Source organism: Myotis myotis, unplaced genomic scaffold (assembly GCF_014108235.1).
Source record: "Myotis myotis isolate mMyoMyo1 unplaced genomic scaffold, mMyoMyo1.p scaffold_m19_p_3, whole genome shotgun sequence".
NCBI classification, from domain to species: domain Eukaryota; kingdom Metazoa; phylum Chordata; class Mammalia; order Chiroptera; family Vespertilionidae; genus Myotis; species Myotis myotis.
Genome location: NW_023416335.1, coordinates 212,194,237 through 212,214,035, shown reverse-complemented (window position 1 = coordinate 212,214,035; position 19,799 = coordinate 212,194,237). Strand labels below are relative to the sequence as shown.

Genomic DNA, 19,799 nt, shown 5'->3' with positions numbered 1-19,799 from the left:
AAAAAAGTCTTTTTTGCATCGAATTGTGACTGGCGATGAAAAGTGGATTTATTTTGAGAATCCCAAACGCACAAAACCATGGGTTGGTCCAGGTCAACCATCAACATCGACTGCAAGGCCAAATCGCTTCGGAAAGAAGACAATGCTCTGCGTTTGGTGGGATCAGGACAGTGTGGTGTATTATGAGCTTCTAAAACCAGGTGAAACTGTTAATACTGATCGCTACCGACAACAAATAATCAATTTGAACCACACTTTGATGGCGAAACGACCAGAATGGGCCAGAAGCAATGGCAAAATAATTTCGCTTCATGATAACGCACCATCACACACTTCAAGACCATTTAAGACATATTAAAAGATCTTGCCTGCGAAGTATTAACCCACCGCCGTATTCACCAGACCTTGCTCCTTCAGATGACCACTTGTTCCGATCGAGGGCGCACGCACTTTCTGAGCAGCACTTCCAACCATACGAAGAAGTGGAAAATTGGGTCTCTGAATGGTTTTTCCTCAAAACAAGAAAAGTTCTATTGGGACGGTCTCCACAAATTCCCTGAAAGATGGGGGAGATGTGTAGCTAGCGATGGATATTACTTTGAAGAAAGCACTTTTGATGTGTCTCTTGAAATGATCGTGTTTTCTTTGATTACAAAACCCGCCATTATTAACCGGTACACCTAGTATGTATCAAGTACTGTACATTATTCCCATTAAACAGATGACAACTGAGGCCGAGATTCGAATAAACTCAAACACGCATTGACTGAGGGCATCACACACTTGATACTTTCGCGTGCTATTGCCTTCATTCCTCTGAACGATCCAGAAACGAAGTTGTGTATCATACACCCATTTTTAGACAAGGAATCCAAGGCTTCTAGAACTGGTCAATAATGCGCAGCTTACAAGGCCAGGAAGCCCATGCGGGGCTGTCGGGCTCCGGGGCACCTGCTGCCCTGGCTATGGTGCCCGGCAGCACCTCTCCGGCCGGTGCTCTCCACGGCCGCCCGCCCCGCCCCGCCCCGCCCCGCCCGGGGACGGCGAGGCCCGGCGGGCAGTCAGCACCGGGGGTGCCAGCCCAGCCGCCGCCTAGTGCCTGACCGCGCGACCCCCACGTGCCATGCGCCCGGTGTGGTCCTGTCACCTGCTCCCAGCCACCGAGACCCGCGGCCTGCACGTTGCAGGAGCGCCATCGGCTCAATCCCCGAAACGGCCGAAGGTGGCGAAGGGCTCGGGGGTCGTAAGGTCCCCCTCAGCGCACCGGACCGGCAGGTGGAGGGCAGCTGGCAGCCCCGACCCCCAGGCGCCCCCGGGACAGAGCGGGAGGAGGCGGCCTGGGGCCCGGGCCGGGCGCAGGGGCCTCCGCAGCCTCCGGGGAAGGGCCGGCCCCCGCTGCCCGCCCCCGCCAGGCCGCGCCCCCCGCAGCCGGCCGCCCGGACGCCCGCGCCGCGTACCGGTTCCGCTGCTCCTTGAAAAGCGCCGTCAGCGCGCGGAGGGCCTCCAGGTCCGGGATGGGCGCGGGCACCATGATGCCAGACAGCCCGGCGGGCGGCGGCCTGGGCGCCGCCATCTTGCCGCTGCCGAGGCGGACGAGGACGAGCGGCGGCCGGGGAGGAGCGGCGGCCGGGAAGCCGGCGGGGAGGGGCGCCCGCACCTCAGGCCGCGCCGCCGCCTCGCGCCCTGCGGCCCCGCCTGAAGCGAGAGCGCGCGGCACGGCGACGCCGGATCGGCCGGCGGGAGGGCTGTGTGCGAGGGGAGGGGGCGGGCGGAAGTGCGGCCCGAGGGTCTTGGGCCCGGACGGAAGTGCCGCCCGAGGGGAGGGGGCGCGGGCGGAAGTGCCGCCCGAGGGGAGGGGGCGGGCGGAAGTGCGGCCCGAGGGGAGGGGGCGGGCGGAAGTGCGGCCCGAGGGTCTTGGGCCCGGACGGAAGTGCCGCCCGAGGGGAGGGGGCGCAGGCGGAAGTGCGGCCCGAGGGGAGGGGGCGGGCGGAAGTGCCGCCCGAGGGGAGGGGGCGCAGGCGGAAGTGCCGCCCGAGGGGAGGGGGCGCGGGCAGAGCTCTGCGTGAGGCTTGGGGAAGCGAGGCCTGGAGTGTCCAGGTCTGAGGGGAGGAGCCTGGGTTCAAGGTTCACCTGAGGGGGAGGGGGTACAGGACAGGTTCACCTGAGGGGGAGGGGGTACAGGACAGGTTCACCTGAGGGGGAGGGGGTACAGCACAGGTTCACCTGAGGGGGAGGGGGTACAGCACAGGTTCACCTGAGGGGGAGGGGGTACAGCACAGGTTCACCTGAGGGGGAGGGGGTACAGCACAGGTTCACCTGAGGGGGAGGGGGTACAGCACAGGTTCACCTGAGGGGGAGGGGGAGGGGACAGGTTCACCTGAGGGGGAGGGGGAGGGGACAGGTTCACCTGAGGGGGAGGGGTTCGGGGACAGGTTCACCTGAGGGGGAGGGGGAGGGGACATGTTCACCTGCGGGGGAGGGGGACAGGTTCACCTGAGGGGGAGAGGTTAGAGGACAGGTTCACCTGAGGGGGAAATGGGAGTCCGGGGAGGATGCTGGGACCTCTAAGGGCCTGAAGGCCATTTTCTTTGTTGAAGGGATCAGTGCCCAGACTCCGAGCACTGGGAGCAGTCTGTCACCAGCTTGAAGTCTCAGGCCCCGAAAGTTCAGTTCTCCTTCCCCAGCTGTTTACCAGGCACTTCACACAGGGCGAGAAAACATTGTTCCAGCTCATCCAGGGCTTAAAATACAAGCCATAGACTATGAATTGTTGTGCTTTGTTTCCTAAGGGAAATGAATATATTTTACAGGAATCAGACAAGATTCTCTGGAGGGTGTTGGTAACTCACTTATTTCATTTCCATGCCCTTGATCATATCAGGTATCCTTTCAACAGGCATTGTTGCCAAGCACTATGCCAGGTGAGATGATCCCAACCCTGAAGGAACTCAGACTCTTGGGAGACAGGCAAACATGACCGAGTACAGTTAAGGGCTATAGAGGACTGTACAAATGGCTGTGGAACCACTTAAAATACATAGATACGTGCCCTCTACAATTTAATTTGAAGAGTAGGAGTGTGTATATAATGTGTTTTTTATGTTCTTTCCTAAATAAATGTAGACACAATAATAAGCACCACCAGAGTATGCAGGAGAAATGAATCGTGCACAAGCAAGTTACTTGGTATTGTAATTCAGCCTTACCATTTAACTGACTACATAATCATTTCGTTCCACAAATATTTCTATGTGCCAAGCATTAGATCTCCTAGCAGTGCTCAAGACAATTCAAAATGCTTAACAATCCTTAGAAAGCATTCCCCCTAATGCAGTGGTTCTCAACCTTCCTAATGCCGCGACCCTTTAATACAGCTCATGTTGTGGTGACCCCCAACCATAAAATTATTTTCGTTGCTACTTCATAACTAATTTTGCTACTGTTATGTATCGTAATGTAAATATCTGATATGCAGGATGTATTTTCATGGTTACAAATTGAACATAATTAAAGCATAGTAATTAATCACAAAAACAATATGTAATTATATATGTGTTTTCTGATGGTCTTAGGCGATCCCTGGGAAAGGGTTGTTCGACCCCCAAAGGGGTCGCGACCCACAGGTTGAGAACCGCTGCCCTAATGTTTAGCCTAGATCATTGAAATATAATCCTGATTGGTTTCTTTGCTTCTATTGCCTCCCGATATTCTAGATCCTTTAAAAATGCAAGTCAAGCCGAAACCGGTTTGGCTCAGTGGATAGAGCGTCGGCCTGCGGACTGAAAGGTCCCAGGTTCGATTCCGGTCAAGGGCATGTACCTGGGTTGCGGGCACATCCCCAGTAGGGAGTGTGCAGGAGGCAGCTGATCGATGTTTCTCTCTCATCGATGTTTCTAACTCTCTATCCCTCTCCCTTCCTCTCTGTAAAAAATCAATAAAATATATTTAAAAAAAAAAAAAAAAATGCAAGTCAAATACTTGCAGGTTTTACTTCCTTACTTCAACTTATCTGCTCAAAGGATCTAATGAGTTTCCCTTATCAATCTTTTTTTTTAATCCTTACCCAAAGAGTGAGGATATTTTTTCCATTGATTTTTAGAGAGTGTGGAGAGGAGGGAACAGGTGGAGGGCGAGAGAAACACTGATGGGAGAGAGACACATCAATTGGTTGTCACACACACACACACACACACACACACACACACACACCGATAGGGGTGGGGATTGGACCTGCAACACAGGTACCAGCCCTTGATCTGGAATCAAACCACAGACCTTCTGGTGCACAGGCCAATGCTCTAACCACTGAGCCATGCTGACCAAGGTTCCCTTACCAATCTTTAAAATTGTAACAGCAGCACACCACCCAAATTCCTGATCCTCAGGAATTTTTCTCCATAGCACTGAACACTTTCTATGTCATAGTTTATTTCTAATTCGTTTATTGTTACTTATCTATTTTGTTTACTGCCAGAATGTATTCCAGCACCTAGAAAAGGTCCTACTATAAGGTAATTGTTCAATAAATGTTAGTTGAATTAATGAACAAAGAACATTTCTGAAAGATATATTTTAGGACTGTGACTTTGCATTTTCTCTTCCCAGTAGGCACCGAGCCATGGGCATCTCTCAGGACAACTGGCACAAGTGCCACAGGCTGGGGACAAGAGAAAGCCCTATCAGAAGAAGCAAATATATGAGCTGGGCCACCCTCCTGCCAACACTAAGATGGGCACCCACTGAATGCGCACAGTCGGAGCGCGAGGAGGCAGCAAAAAGTACCATGTCTTGAAGCTAGATGTGGGCAACTTTTCCTGGGCTCCAAGAGTTGTACAGGCAAAACAAGAATTATCGATGTTGTCTACAGTGCATCCAACAATGACCTGGTCCACACCAAGGCCCTAGTAAATGACTGCATCATGATCATTGACAGCACACCAGACGGACAGCAGTACAAATCCCACCATGTACTGTCCCTGGGCCATAAGACGGGGGCCAAACTGACTCCTAAGGATGAAGAGACTTTAAGCAAAAAACATTTGAAGAAAATGAAGAAGGAATATGACGAAAGGGGAAAGAACGCCACAGTCAGCAGTGCTCTAGAGGAACCGTTCTAGCAGAGCAAGCGTCTTGCACACATGCCTCACAGCCGTGCTGCAGGTGGCTGTGTGCTGGAGGGCAAGAAGCTGGGCTTCTAGCTGAGGAAAGTCAAGGCCCAAGAAGGCAAACAAACCCTCCTCTCTCTCTTAACTCATGTCATAAAGGTGGTACACAGTCTACGGGAAAAAAAGATATTTTCAGAAAGGAGAAAGGAAATAATCAAAAAAGTACAGGAAAGAGGAAAGCTGGAGGAGAGGACGACAAAAAGTATAAGGAAGATTAAAAGAGAGAGAGATTATCAGGATAGGCCAGAAGTATGGGCAAGTAAGAGAAACAGAAGGATATTAAATTGGTCAAACAGTGGGGTGTTATTTACTGCCTGGAATCAGCTGGAGGATTTTCAACCTTGGCTGAATTGACAGAACTAAGCTAAGTTCACTTGGGCTAAAAGGCATTTTTTAATGTTACATATCTTATGTAATTAATTGTTTGCCTTAGATCAGCAATTTTCTACCGGCATGCCACAAGAGTTTTTAAAGCATGCAATATGTGACTATTGGGTGAGGGGCCCTGACCTCTTTTCCCTTAGATTGTCAAATTAAAAATTACAACAGCCACACAACAATTGCCATCTGGTGTGAATGAATCAAAATTATACCTATTTTTGTCAGACTGGCAAAAATATATATATTCTGGTGTGCTGCAGAATTTTAGTAATTAGTTTATGTGCCATGAGATGAAAAAGGTTGAAAATCATCACCTTAGATAAACATGCCATCATTTTGATGTACCTGAATTAAACTTCAGATGAAATCTGTGATCTGAGTTTGTCTTGAGCCTGCTGCAGAAGACCTAGATCAACAATGACTCAGTAGTCAAGAAGTAAAAATAAATAAAAGGAAAGGAAAAAATAGAAAGCAAGGGAGAAAGGTGAGGTGCAAGCAAGATTTGGACCAAAATGTGTATGGTTTCTGTACAGAAAAGAGAACGAGGACACAGGTAAAGAGAATGGAAGATGAATGATGGTGAGAAAACTTCTTGCTTGTGCTGGCTCCTCTATCTCACTTTCTCCTTATTACCTCTGCCTATGATTCTCTCACTAGAAAGCTCATGCCATTGCCACCTTTGCCACCAAAGCATCCTGTGTCAATCAGGAAAAGCTCTGGTCAGACCTCTCTTGGCTCTGACCTTTCAAAGACAGCTTTGGGCTATAAACGTGTTTATGTACCGCCTTCCTGCATCTGAAGTCCCTCAAGTCAGGGACTTTGTCCTCCTCGTTTTATCCAGGACCAAGCTCAGTGGCTTGCACTTAGAATCTATGCAATAAAAATGTATTGATGCCCTAACTCAGGGGTCCTCAAACTTTTTAAACAGGGACCAGTTCACTGTCCCTCAGACCGTTGGAGGGCCGGACTATAGTTTAAAAAAAAAACTATGAACAAATTCCTATGCACACTTCACATATCTTATTTTGAAGTAAAAAAACAAAACGGGAACAAATACAATATTTGTATTTGCATGTGGCCCGCGGGCCGTAGTTTGAGGACCCCTGCCCTAACTGGTTTGGCTCAGTGGATAGAGCGTCAGCCTGCGGACTGAAGGGTCCCAGGTTCAATTCTGGTCAAGGGCATGTACCTTGGTTGCGGGCACATCCCCAGTAGGGAGCGTGCAGGAGGCAGCTGATCGATGTTTCTCATCGATGTTTCTAACTCTCTGTCCCTCACCTTTCCTCTCTGTAAAAAATCAATAAAATATATTAAAAAATGTATTGAACTGAAAACTTTGGAGCCTACAGGAAAAAATAACAGAATAGTGTAATTGTTAAGAGCAGAGATCAGCAAACTGCAGCCGGTGAGCCAAATCTTTGCCACTATCTATTTTTATAAATTGTACTGGAAACTATCACAGTCATTTATTTACATATTGCTTATTTGATGCTACTATCAGAGAGTTGAATAATTGTGGCAGAGATTGTATGGCCCAGAAAACCTAAAATATTAACTAATTGGGTGTTTGTAGAAAAGGTTTGCCAATCTCTGGTAAAGAGCATGAATCCTGCTCTCCTTTCTTAGCACCTCATCATGGACAAGCAAACATCTCTTTAAGCCATTTATTTGTAAAATGAAACAGTACTAATACCTACTTAATTTGGCTCAAGGTATAAGTGGTAGTAAGTAACTAACAATAGACTGCTGGTATTTAAGCAGTAGTTCTGATCTTTCTAGTAATAGTTTCATTGTAGGGATCAATGATTTTTATATAATTTGTAAAGTTAGCAACCGAATTTCCTATTATTGTTACTAATTCATTTTAAATGTAATTTTCATTTTTCAATTTAGCCAATATTTTTAAGCATCTATCATGAACTATATTAGAATCTCTATTACAAAAATGAATAATATAATGCCTCAACCAGCAATCAGCTCTCAGTCTATTAGAGAATCCAGAAATATAAACATATACTGATGATACAATGTAATAATACCAGAAAGGATGTACAAAGAGCTAGGAAACTGGAAGGTGAATAAGGGACTACTAAAGAAGATATTTAAGCTGAATCTTAAATAAGTAGATGAATAGTGGACAAGCAAAAAATAAAAGTACATTCCAGAAAAATGGCCTAAGCAGTTGGTTTTATATCTGAATTCTACCCAACACAAAAGATACAATCTCTGCCTTATACAAGAAGTTTCACAAAATGGTAAATGTTTCACTTTTAGTAATGACAGGCTAGGTTATTTAGTTATTTTTATTTTTTTAAATATATTTTATTGATGTTTTTTTACAGAGAGGAAGGGAGAGGGATAGAGAGTTAGAAACATCGATGAGAGAGAAACATCGATCAGCTGCCTCCTGCACACCCCCAACTGGGGATGTGCCCGCAACCAAGGTACATGCCCTTGACCAGAATCAAACCTGGGACCTTTCAGTCCGCAGGCCGACGCTCTATCCACTGAGCCAAACCAGTTAGGGCCAGGCTAGGTTATTTAAAGCAATCCTTTGAATAAGAAAAACTTTTTAAAAATACTAAAGGAAAACTCTAGCTAGTTTGGCTCAGTGGATAGAGCATCGGCCTGTAGATTGAAGGGTCCCAGGTTCAATACCTCGGTTGCAGGCTCCTCCCCAGCCTGGGCCTTAGTCAGGGCTCCTACAGAAGGCAACCAATCAATGTGTTTCTCTTACATTGATATTTCTCTCTGTCTTTCCCTCTCTCTTCCACTCTCTCTAAAAATAAATGGAAAAATATCCTCAGGTGAGGATTAAAAAAAAAAAAGCAATAAGAAAAGTGAACATTCAGCTTCCTCTAAATGACCATCCAAAGTATAAAGCAATAATAAAGCAGCCATGTGTCATGGGTTTAAAAATAAAGAATTGGAATATTTATGGCATGGTTCTGCTCCCAACCATCGTGAAACCACCTGGGGACTTTGCCTCCTCTGGTATCCTCATTCATGTTCCCAGGTCTCTCAAAATGCCCCTTCTGTATAGGCAGCAAAAGAAAAAACAAGCAAATTGGACTGTATGAAAAATTTATAATTTTGTACATCAAAAGAAACCACAGAGTAAAAAAGCAGCCCTGAGAATGGGAGGAAATGTTTGCAATCATATATCTGACAAGTTATTAATATCCAGAAAAACAAAGAACTCCTAAAACTCAACAAAAGCAAAAGAGAACAAATAATCTGATCAAAAGTGAGCAAAGGATTTGACTAGACATTTCCCTTAAGAATATATACAAAGGGGGCCAACAAGCATATGAAGAGATATTCAATATCACTAATCAGCATGGAAATGCAAATAAAACCAGGAGAGACCACCTCATGCTCAGTAGGATTGCTACTATTTAAAAAAAAAAAGACACCAGAAAATAACTAACATTGATGAAGATGTGGAGAAATTGGAACGCTTGTGCACTGTTGGGGGTGGGGAAGTAAAATGGTACAGCCACAATGGAAAACAGTATGGCAGTTCTTCAAAAAATTAAAGAGGGAATTACCACGTGATCTAGCAATTCCATTTCTAGGTATATATCCAAGAGACTTGAAAGAAGGCTCTCAGAGGGATATTTGTACACCCATAGTCAGAGCGGCATTATTCATAAAAGCTAAAATGTGGAAGCAACTCAGTGTTCATCAATGGATAATTGGATAAGCAAAACATGGTTCATCCACACAGTGACTATTTATTATTCAACCTTAAAAGGGAAGGAAATTGGCATACACTACAACATGGATGAACCTTGAGGACATTAAGCTAAGTGAAATAAGCTAGTCACACAAAAACCAACAATGTATGCTTCCACTTATATGAGGTACTTATAGTAGTCACATTCATAGAGCTAGAAAGTAGAATGGTGGTTGCCAGGGGCTGGGAGAGAGGAAGGAATGGAGAGTTTTTAATGGATAGAGTTTCAGTTTTACAAGATAAAAAGAATTATAGAGATGAATGGTGGTGATGGTTGCACATTGTGAATGCACTTAATACCACTGAACTGTATACGTAAAAATGATTAAGATAGAAAATTTTATATTATGTATATTTTACTACAAGTGTAAAAATTGGAGGAAGAAAAGACCACATCTGTGGGCACAGGCCCAGGTATATCTCTTGCCTGAAAACTTCCTCTGCTTCACACTTCCCAGCAACTAAGATCACAGAAGGGTGAAAATCAGTAAAGAAAAGAAATCTAGGGGGATAAGGACACATATGTAATACCTTAACCAATAAAGAAAAAAATAAGTAAAAATAAAAAGACTGACAACACCCCCAAAAAGGAAAGAAAGAGATCTATTGGCAGAGAAGAAGAGAAATTCATTGAGAACAATCTGCAAAGGCCAGAGTTACTTTTTATGAAGTGAACTTCGTCAAGTCAATCAGTACCAAACAATATTCAGATATTATTAGCACTCCTCCCACCTTCTCTGCCTGAACTTGGAATTTCTCCATTGGCATTGACATTGTCTGACATTGAGCTCTTAATTATAAACATTTGGCAGAAAACTATGGAAGAGAAACTTACAAATGCCATTCTGAATGTAACTACCGCTGGCCTAACAGTGGTTTAGACCAATGCTATTCAAAGTGTTCTGAGTAAGATGGATGAAGGACTTAAGTATTTTATTTCAAGACTTGTAAAGTTACAGTCATCAAGACAGTGGAGATAAATGTAATAGAATAGAGGGATCAGAAATTAACTCACACTTATATGGTCAATTCGTTTTTGACAAAAGCACCAAGGTAATTCAAAGGGGAAAATAGCCCTAGCTGGTGTGGCTCAGTGGATAAAGCGTCGACCTACCTACTGAAGGGTCCCCGGTTCGATTCTGATCAGGGACACATGCCTGGGTTGTGGGCTCAAATCCCCAGTGTGGGGTGTGCAGGAGGCAGCCAACCAATGATTCTCTCTCATCATTGATGTTTCTATCTTTCTCTCCCTTTCCCTTCCTCTCTGAAATCAATAAAGATATGTAAAAAACAAAAATGTGAAGGGGAAAACAATAAGAAACCACTAAGCAACTATACAAAGTAACATGTACGTAGCCCCAATCTGGAAGGAACTAAGTACGTATTTACCGTGTTGTTCCTGTCCATCAACTGGTGAATGGACAAACTGTGGTATATCCACATTAAGAAACCAGGCAAAAAAAGACTGCATGCTGTATTATTACATTTATATGAACTTTCTAGAAAAGGCAAACAATATGAAGACAGAAAGTAGATCTGTGCCCAGCTGGTGTGGCTCAGTGGTTGAGCATTGACCCAGGAACGAAGAGGCCACCAGTTCAACTCCCGGCCAGGCACATGCCCGGGGTGCGGGCTCCATCCCCAGTAGCAGGGATGCAGCGGGCAGCTGATCAATGATGTTCCTCTCTCGTTGATGTTTCTGTTCTCTATCCCTCTCCCTTCCTTTCTCTGAAATCAATAAAAAACGTATTTTTAAAACAAAAACAAAAAAACTCGTCAAAGTATTGAAGTAAAAGGCTCCTGCCTGGCATGCTACGGGTCCCTGCAAGATATGGAGCACCTGACCATGATGTCAGGTAACCATGTGGCCAGCGCTGCCCACCATGAGCTGGACTCTTCCAGACCCTCTGCTGGTGCTGCAGCAACTTGTCTAAGACAGGAGTAGCAGGACTGGGATTGAGAACCCGCAAGGCCAGGGGCGGCCGTAAGTGACACCAGCAAGCGGCCCAAAGTCATGACACCCACCGCTGTCGCACGGGCACATGTCCCGAAGCTCTCACTGCCTCTGGCCATACGGATGGACGGGAGTCGCTCATGGTCAGATGGAGAAGGGCAAATGCCAGCTTGGGGCACAGGTGGGAGTGCTTGGTGTGGAGTAGTTTGCGCCGGCGCCGCTGTAACACATCATCACAAACTCCGCGGCTTGAAACAACACAGACTTAGTGTCTTAGAAATCGAGTCCCTTACATCTTCACAAACTTCGTGGCTTGAGGTGACTCAGTGGCTCACTGTTCTGATGACTGAAATGGATGTCACTGGGCTAAAACGAGGTGCTGACAGGCAGGCCTGTGTTCCTTCCGGAGACTCCAGGGGAGAACCCGGTTCCTGGCCTGTTCTCGTTCTAGAGGCCACCATGTTCCTTTTCTCCAGCCTCAAAGCCAGGCCCCAGGGCTGAAGGGTGAGTCCTTCGCACACTGCCCTCCCTCTGCTCTCCGCTTCCATCGTCTCATCCCCTTTTCTAACCTCATACGGACTCTCCCTTTGCCGGCACTCACGCTACCCATATTTATTTCACGTCGTCATGCACGTATTTACCGTGTTGTTCCTGTAAAATGTAAGCTTCAGGAGGGGGAGACCTGGTCTGCCTTGTGTCCCACGATCGCCTTAGCCTGTGGCACAGCACCTGGCTCTGTGGGTTCAGAGCGCACATCCGAAGACACTCAGCACCCCCGTCCCAGCCCCTACCCCCTGCCTGTAGGCTGTGGAACCCGAGGCCGGCCACTGAGCCTCTGGCTCCTAATCTGTCAAGTGAGACCAGAGGCAGGTTGTTGCGAGGAGAAATGAGAGAGCACAGTCACAAAGCACGTAGCGCGGTGCACACAGAGCAAATGCGTGTGTGGGGACGGGGCGCAGAGCCTGCATCCGTGCTCCCCCCATTTCCCCTGTGAGCCAGGAGCAGAGCCATCTGCTGGGGGGAGCTGTGGAGGCCTGGAATGGATGCTGAGAGGAGGCGGGAGGGGGAAGTCATGAGGAGTGAGCAGCTGACTGGGCACCATAGCTCTGTGGGCAGCACACATCCTTGGTGTGGGATTTCCTCCCTGGGCGCAGGAGCTGGCGGAGGGCGGGCAGGACAGGTGCTTGTGCAAAGCTGGGCGGATGAGCAGGGCGGAAGGACGAAGGGGCAGCGCGGTGAGGGTCCTGGCCAGAGAATGGCTGCGCCCTGGCCTGCGTGTCTGGAGGCTGGAGGCAGGGAGCAGGGGGTGGGGCTCACGGGAAAGTCCAGGGCCTGGAGATCAGGATGAGGTCGCAGGGGTGGGGGACGGGGGCGTGAGGGGCCTGGCAGCGCCGTCGGAAGCTGTGGTCAGGGAGTGGGACCGTGGAGTGCAGTTGGAACTGTCCACTGGTGACCAGGCCCGGGTGTGGGCGGCCGGAGGGGAGTGGAGGTGAGAGTCACCGGTGAGGAGGAGGTGCGGGGAGGACAGACATCTGGCAGCTCCCTCCCGTCTCCAGGCCTCGGTGCTGGTTTCTGGGGCTCGGTCTGTCCTCCAGATGACTCACAGATGCGCCCCTGCCCCCACCTCCGGCCCGCAGTTCCTCCTTTATGTCTTCCTCCTGCCTAGCATGCGGACCAGGCTTCCACCACCGACCAAACATCCCTCCAACGGAACTTATTTTCTTTATACCAAACCCTTCCCTTTCTTAGCCACCCTATCATTGTCTTCCCAACCCCCCAATTTTAATGTCATTCGCTTCCTCTCCTGTGTTGTTGGTTTTGCTCCCATCAGCGTGTCTGCGATGAATCCTCATGAATTATTTTGTCCATAACACAGCGCTCAGCAAAGCCCCTTCTTTCCATTTTCAGAGCAAAACTCCTGCCCAGGAATTGGCAGCACAGATCTGGGGAGTGAGGGCTGAGAAAGGGGCCGAGTCTGCGGTGGGTGCCGGGAGCTGGTGGGAAGAAGCCCTCAGATGGGCGAGAAATAGCACAACTTCGCAGCCAGACACATGTGTCCTGGCCAGACAGACAGATGTGGGTTCCGGGCTGGCTCAGGGGGGACCTCGGACAAGCCACTTCTCTCGCCTCAGTGAATGGAGGAAAACGACCCCTAATGGGGATATTATAAATACTCGTTGCAATTAGATGTGAGCCTGCCTGGCACACAGCAGGCGCCTGTGGGATGCAGGTCCCCTTCCAGTAGAGCCACCGGCTGCAGGCGCACCCGCATGCTGGATGGAGGACGAGGCTGCTGCACCCTCACTGGTCACCCACCTGGGCCTCGGAGTCTCTGTTCCTTTGTCTGCTTTGCCCACTGGACAAGGCTGTTGGGAATCAAATCCTATATAATAAAAGGCTAATATGCAAACTGACCAAACTGCAGAACGACCAGTCGCTGTGACACCCACTGACCACCAGGGGGCAGACGCTCAATGCAGGAATTGCCCTCTGGTGGTCAATGCACTCCCACAGGGGGAGTGCCGCTCAGCCAGAAGCCGGGTTCACTCACGGCTGGCGAGTGCAGCAGTGGTGGCAGGGAGCAGGCCTAAGCCATCAGCCGGACATCCCCCAAGGGCTCCCGGACTGTGAGAGGGTGCAGGCTGGGCTGAGGGCCCCCCCCCCAGTACACGGATTTCGTGCACCGGGCCTCCAATATAGTTATAGATGTGCAGATGCTTTGCAGATGGCGATGTTTCCCTCTCAAGTAACTTAGCAAATCACCACCCCAGGCAATGCTGTCCACACGAGCCCTGCAGTCCAGGCCCATGGAGAACACTGTCCCTCAAATGCTTTTATTCATGTTGCTCGGAACTGTCATGGTGCAGGCTCGTCACTGTGGACTGCGGCTGAGAGAGTCCCGGAGCCAGGCTGCCTGTGCCCAAGGCCCTTCCGGTGGCACTGCCAGCCATGTGCCTGCAACACACAAAGCAACCATCTCGTTGGGTGACGGTGAGCACCTGTGGGCCTGGGATGCTGTTAGAACAGTGTCTGGCACATAGTAAGTGCCTTCACCCCACGACCCAAATGTCCCCACCTGCATGGAGGCCTCTGTCACCGCTCTCTTAGGAAGGTCCGGGGCTGAATGCCCCCAACGCTGGACACTCTCCAGAGTGACCCTCCCTGGGGATCAGGATGAGGTGGGGGGAGGGGAGGGGAGGGGAGGGGCGGGAGGGGATGGCGGTGTCCTCTGTCTGTGTCCCCCATTTTGCTTTATGTTCTTTTTATGCCGCCTACAAACCCACCAGCACAGACAGCACCGCCCGAAAACAGCAGAGGTGCGGGGGCTGGAGCGGTTTTTACCCTCGGCGCTGGGAGACCTTGTACGTGACCTGGACCTGGGACGGGAAGCGAGGCCCTGGGTGGGGAGCAGGTTGCGGCAGCTCTACCAGCTTACAGGAGTTCCTGGCTACCCGGTCTCTCCTTTCTGCCCCCCCCCCCCAGCACCCCTCAGTACCCCGCCAGCACCCCACCAGAGCACTGCCTCTCCCTGCGCCTGCCTGGGCCTCCATACAGGCGGCCATACATCACCCACCCAGCTCTCCACGCGGCTCCCCCAGCCTCGCCTTCTCCTCTGCGTGGACACACACTCCCTGGCTCCCTCACTGTTATGAGGGAACTGCTGCTGGTTTTGAATGTTTCCTTGGCTCCGGGTTTAAACTGTTTCTTTTCCTTTCCTTCCCCCACGCGGTAGCAACCCCGACACGCTGCCTCTGCCACCCGTGTTGCTGTGCGCGGAGGGATTGGAAGTGGGAGCCACTCGGGGTTCGCCATCCAGAGGCGAGGAGACCGTGAGGCAGGTGTGGGTGCAGCCACGAGGAGTGGGTGATGGGCAGCAGGGCGAGGAGTGAGCCAGGTGTGGGTGCAGCCACGAGGAGTGGGTGATGGGCAGCAGCGCATGGAGATGTGGTCCCTACGCGATGGTCCCGAGGTCCAGCTCAGGCTCCCTGGCCAGGCTGCCTCTCTGGCTCCCGGGGACTCACTGGGGCTTCCCACGAGGTCCTTAGTCTCCCCCCCCCCCCCCCAATCAGGAGCACACCCACACCTGCAAGGAGGTCCACCACCAGGGGAGGAAGTTTGTGGAGGAGACGGGGCGGGGAGAAAAGAGGGAAGGCAAAGATAGTTGTCGTGGAGAATACTGGAATGTTTGTGCCGGAGGCAAAGGGGCAGAAAATGTAAAAGTCTGGGGAAAAAAGCAGCAGAAAAAAAGAGCCACTCTGTCTGCGGCACCAGCAAGCAGTCATTCCAGACCCCAGAGCGACACCTAGCGGGCACCTGGGGACATGCTTCCCGCGCGGAGGCTGGTGGGGCTCAGGCCTCCTGGCTGGGCGCTCACCTGCACAGCTCGCCCGCCTCCGCGGTGGGTGTGGAGGGGGGGACCCTGACACAGACACCAGCTAGGCACCCTCAGTCCAGAAACTCTGTCGGGAGGGCTCCTCCTCCTGCCCCAACTCCCTGGGTCCCCAGCCCCGCCTCGCACAGCCCTGCCTACCCTCCCTGCGGAACTGGGGTGCCCTGGCAGGAGGGGCTGGCTGCTCGGGGCATGAGGCCCACCTTTAAAGCCTTCAGATTGCTCCTGACATAGGACTGCACCCCCCAGGGGGCCACGCTGCCAGCACAGGGCTCTGCTGGAGGGAAGCTCCAGAAAGTTCTGATGGAGGAAAGAGCCAGGGTTCTAGCCTGGCAGCTGCACGGCTCTTCTAGAAAGTTCTCCCTGTGGCTTAGTCAGACTGGCCTCTACAGCTTTGCCCCATTTGTCCTTGTCCAGCCTTCCGAAGCAGCTCAGAATCCCTTGTTTTAAGGCGATGCCTGCAAACGGCTTCTATGTTCCCTGAAGATATTGTCATTTGAGACTAACTGTGCCCACCTCCCCTGATTCTTTAGGGCAGTGGATCTCCATCCAGGACACATGCTGTCCCCCAGGGGACCTCTGGCCTTGTCTGGGACCTTTTGGTTGTCACCCCTGCAGGAGAGAGGCTGCTACTGACACCTAGTGGGCAGACCAAGATGCCTGCCCTCCAAGGATGCCCAGGGCGGCCCCGCCCCCACGGCACACACAAAGAGCCACCAGCCGCGAGGTGAGGGCTGAGCCTGTGGAGCTGCTGGAGTCCCGAGGCTCCCCACAACCAGTCCTTCGGGGACACTCTCCAGGGGTCGTTGCCGTGGCTGCTGCGCTGTGGTCCTGCAGTCCAGCCCAGCCCGGACCATCCCGCGGCCTGGCTGGAGGCCCCTTCACGGGAGACTCCATCCCCTCTCTCGTGGGGTCGCCGTGTCCTTCGTGGCTCTGAGCGAAGAACCTGCGCACGCCAACGTGCGTGCAATGCAGTAAAGCACACGTGGCACCTGGAAACACTGTGTTATTTCCACACGTGAAAATACGGGTAAAATGAACATTCCCACCAGGCAGCGCCCATTCTGAACCGCCGCCGTTGTGTAAACATGTTTCTCAGCCGTGCCTCTCAGCGGAGGAATGGCGAGGCCGCGCCGAAGCCCGCGGAGCCGCAGGACAAAGGGAAGGGCGCTTGTCGGGAAAAGTCGCGGGCGGCTCCCCAGGGACCTCTGGGGCGGGGAGCTTCGTCCCCTCAACACTCGGGCTCATTTTTCACGAGCTCAGGTTACCCCCTTGGAGGGTCCTAGGAAGCTCCATGATACGGAGACGGGTTGAGAAGGTGGCGGCGGAGGCTGCTAAGCGATCGGACCCAGAGATCAAACCCGCTCTGCCCACCGTGGCCGGCGCCCGTGAGCTCTGGCAGCCCGAGTCTGCACCTTCCAGCCGGGCTGATACGGAGCCGGGCTGTTTGCCGGCCCCGTGTGTGGTTTTCACACCCGAGGCGGCGTGGCTGAGGCGCAGATGGATCTCCGATACCCGACATATTCTGTAGTCACAAATGTCGGTTTCTACGGAACAGCAAATACTGCGTTTATTTCTATAAACTGGAAGCAGAGGAAATAAAACCCCTTTCGCCAGCCCCTTAGGTCTTTCCTTTTGGAATAGAAAGTCCTAAAGAAAATCGTGGGTTACTCTTGCCCCGTCCTGAACGGTAAGTGTTTCCTGCCTAAACTGTCATTAAGCGCAATGAGATGAAACTCACTTGGCTGGCAGAGTCCCGGCGCGCACACCTGGTTCAGGCTCGGGAGACGGGGAGCGGATTTTATAGGGGCTCCAGGTAGTCAGGAGACCTCTTGTTTCTGCGCCAGCGAGCCCTCATTCCTGGGAGCAGGAGTGTCTCGCAAGTAGGAGTATATTATAAATCACATTTTTAGTGAGAATGACAAAGCTCAGTAACCCTAGCCTTAGGGAACCTGTCCAATTTGTCAGTTAGAACTCAGCCTCTGATATAAAGCGAGCCCGTTCATGTCGTGTTCGGGCCGATTCCCTGTGGAAAGAATCTGTTGGGAGCTGTCAACAACGCCGAGAGCGGGAGCAACGCGGGTGGAATGTGGGGACCCCTGGGGGATCTGGGTGGGGTCCCCTCATTTACCACCTGTCCCTCCATCCCTCACCCAGCAGGCATTCTCCGGCCTCTGAAATCATGGGGGTCCCTCCCATCAAGATGAGTTTCTGCTCATAAAATTAGAACACAGATCGAATCTGTTATGTTTATGAACAGGATGATGGAAACATTGAATCTAAAAACAGCAGGCAGCCAGGCCAGCGTGGCTCAGTGGTTGAGCGATGACCTATGAACCAGGAGGTCAGAGTTCAATTCCTGGTCAGGGCACATGCCTGGGTTGCAGGCTCCATCCCCAGTGAGGGGCATGTAGGAGGCAGCTGATCCACAATTCTCTCTCATCATTGATGTTTCCAACTCTCTCGCCCTCTCCCTTCCTCTCTGAAATCAATAAAAAATTATTTTAAAAAATCTTATCTAATAAAGAGGGAATATGCTAATTGACCCTCATGCCACCACAAAGATGGCGGCGCCTACAGCCAATAAGGAGGAAATATGCTAATTGACTGCCTCACTCTCAAAGATGGCGATGTCCACAGCCACAAGATGGCCGGCAGGGGAGGGCAGTTGTGGGTGATCAGGCCAGCAGGGGAGGGCAGTTGGGGGCGATCGGGCCGGCAACGGAGCAGTTAGGCGTCGATCAGGCTGGCAGGGGAGTGGTTAGGGGGTAATCAGGCTGGCAGGCAGGTGAGCGGTTGGAGCCAGCAGTCCTGGATTGTGAAAGGGATGACTGACTGGGATCGGGCCTAAACCGCAGTCGGACATCCCCCGAGATGTTCCAGATTAGAGAGGGTGCAGGCTGGGCTGAGGGACACCCCCCTCCAGTGCACAAATTTCATGCACCAGGCCTCTAGTAATAATATAAAAACATAAAAACAGCAGGCAGAGTACCAGGCGTTTCATTGAGAGGAGAGGATGCAGACCAACCCACTTCCGCCCCCACTGGGGTCTAGACTGGACAGGCCCCCCGGGATAGCAGGGGTGGGTTTTGATGTTGAACCCTATTATTTGATGATTCTGAAGGGTCTACGGCCCAGAAGGTACTGCGGGTAGGTCCACCAAAGGGCCGAGTAGGCAGCAAGTGAAAGGGACTTTATTCTTAATAATCACACTGTTTGGGGAGCAAAGAGGATGCAGTCATGTGATCTCCACACCCGAACCCGGGAACCCAGTCCCCATGGCCCTGTCCTCCCAGGGCCTCCAAGCTCTCAGGCAGCCCAGCCCCCAGACACTCCCGGCTGCAGGCCCGTCCCTTCGAAGGGGCAGAGCGTGCGTGTCTCAAGCAGGAGCTGTGGCTCAGGAGGGAAACTCGGGCACTGCTCTCTGCAAGCACCTCCAGAGCCCCTTCCCCTGGGACACGGGGATCCCCCCAAAGCTCCTCCTGCCCCTGCCGGCCCCAGGACCTGCCCCACTGACCCTGACCTGCCCTTGGGACAGGCCCCTCGGGACCAGGGACCAGGGTCCGAGAGGCCATATCTCTGACAGACCCCGAGGACTGGTGCTGCCCCCAGCACCCCAGGAGAGAAACCCACAGACCTCCCCCCAGCCCAGCCCTGGGTTAGGGTTAGAATGAGCTCACCTCAGGGACCTCAGGACCTGGCAGGGAAGTGATCGCCTTGCCTTCCCAGACCTCCAAGGACTGAGGTGTGAATGGTGGGTTTGCTCCCTGGACTCCCTGAGTCCCTGCCAGCTGCTCTCCATTCAAGACTCTCCTCGAAGGCTACCTCCTTCAGGAAGCACTCCCTGGTCCCACCTTTTGAATTGCCCTGCCTGCACCCCTCTGCTCCCGCCTGGTGCCCAGGCAGCTCTGGCTCAGTGTGCCATGGGCCGTGGCTCCCTCCTCCCTTCACAGCAGCATCTGCCCTCGATGCCGTGTTTATCAACCACTAGACTTCGCGCCGGTCTCTCTGGGCCGGCATTGCACCGGGGTCCTCACCGCGGCCACACAGGCAGAGGAGCTCGGGGACACTCTTCCCGGACCTGCTGGGTGATGGAGGCAGGTCATCCTCCTGGGCCTCAGGGAGGGACGACTGGAGGAGGCCCGAGGCGCCGGTGCCGATGCAGGGCCA

At 51.6% G+C, this 19,799-nt stretch overlaps 1 protein-coding gene and 1 long non-coding RNA gene across 3 annotated transcripts in view; one reads left to right on the top strand and one right to left on the bottom strand.

Moving 5' to 3' along the window:
- ATXN10 (ataxin 10) overlaps positions 1–1,752 on the bottom strand; it is a 127,322-nt gene extending 125,570 nt beyond the window's left edge. The window contains exon 1 of the mRNA XM_036298058.1: positions 1,458–1,752. Within this exon, the coding sequence (XP_036153951.1) occupies positions 1,458–1,573 (116 nt within the window). The 5' untranslated portion in view covers positions 1,574–1,752. The remainder of the gene's footprint in view (positions 1–1,457) is intronic.
- Positions 1,046–6,516, top strand: LOC118650136. Of its 2 annotated transcripts, XR_004965881.1 has the most exons (4): positions 1,046–1,275; positions 2,598–2,921; positions 4,475–4,511; positions 4,606–6,516. It is a non-coding gene; the product is annotated as an uncharacterized LOC118650136 (long non-coding RNA). The 2 variants fall into 2 exon arrangements; XR_004965880.1 differs by lacking the exon at positions 1,046–1,275 and having other exon boundaries at positions 2,540–2,921.
- The last annotated feature ends 13,283 nt before the right edge of the window (positions 6,517–19,799 follow it).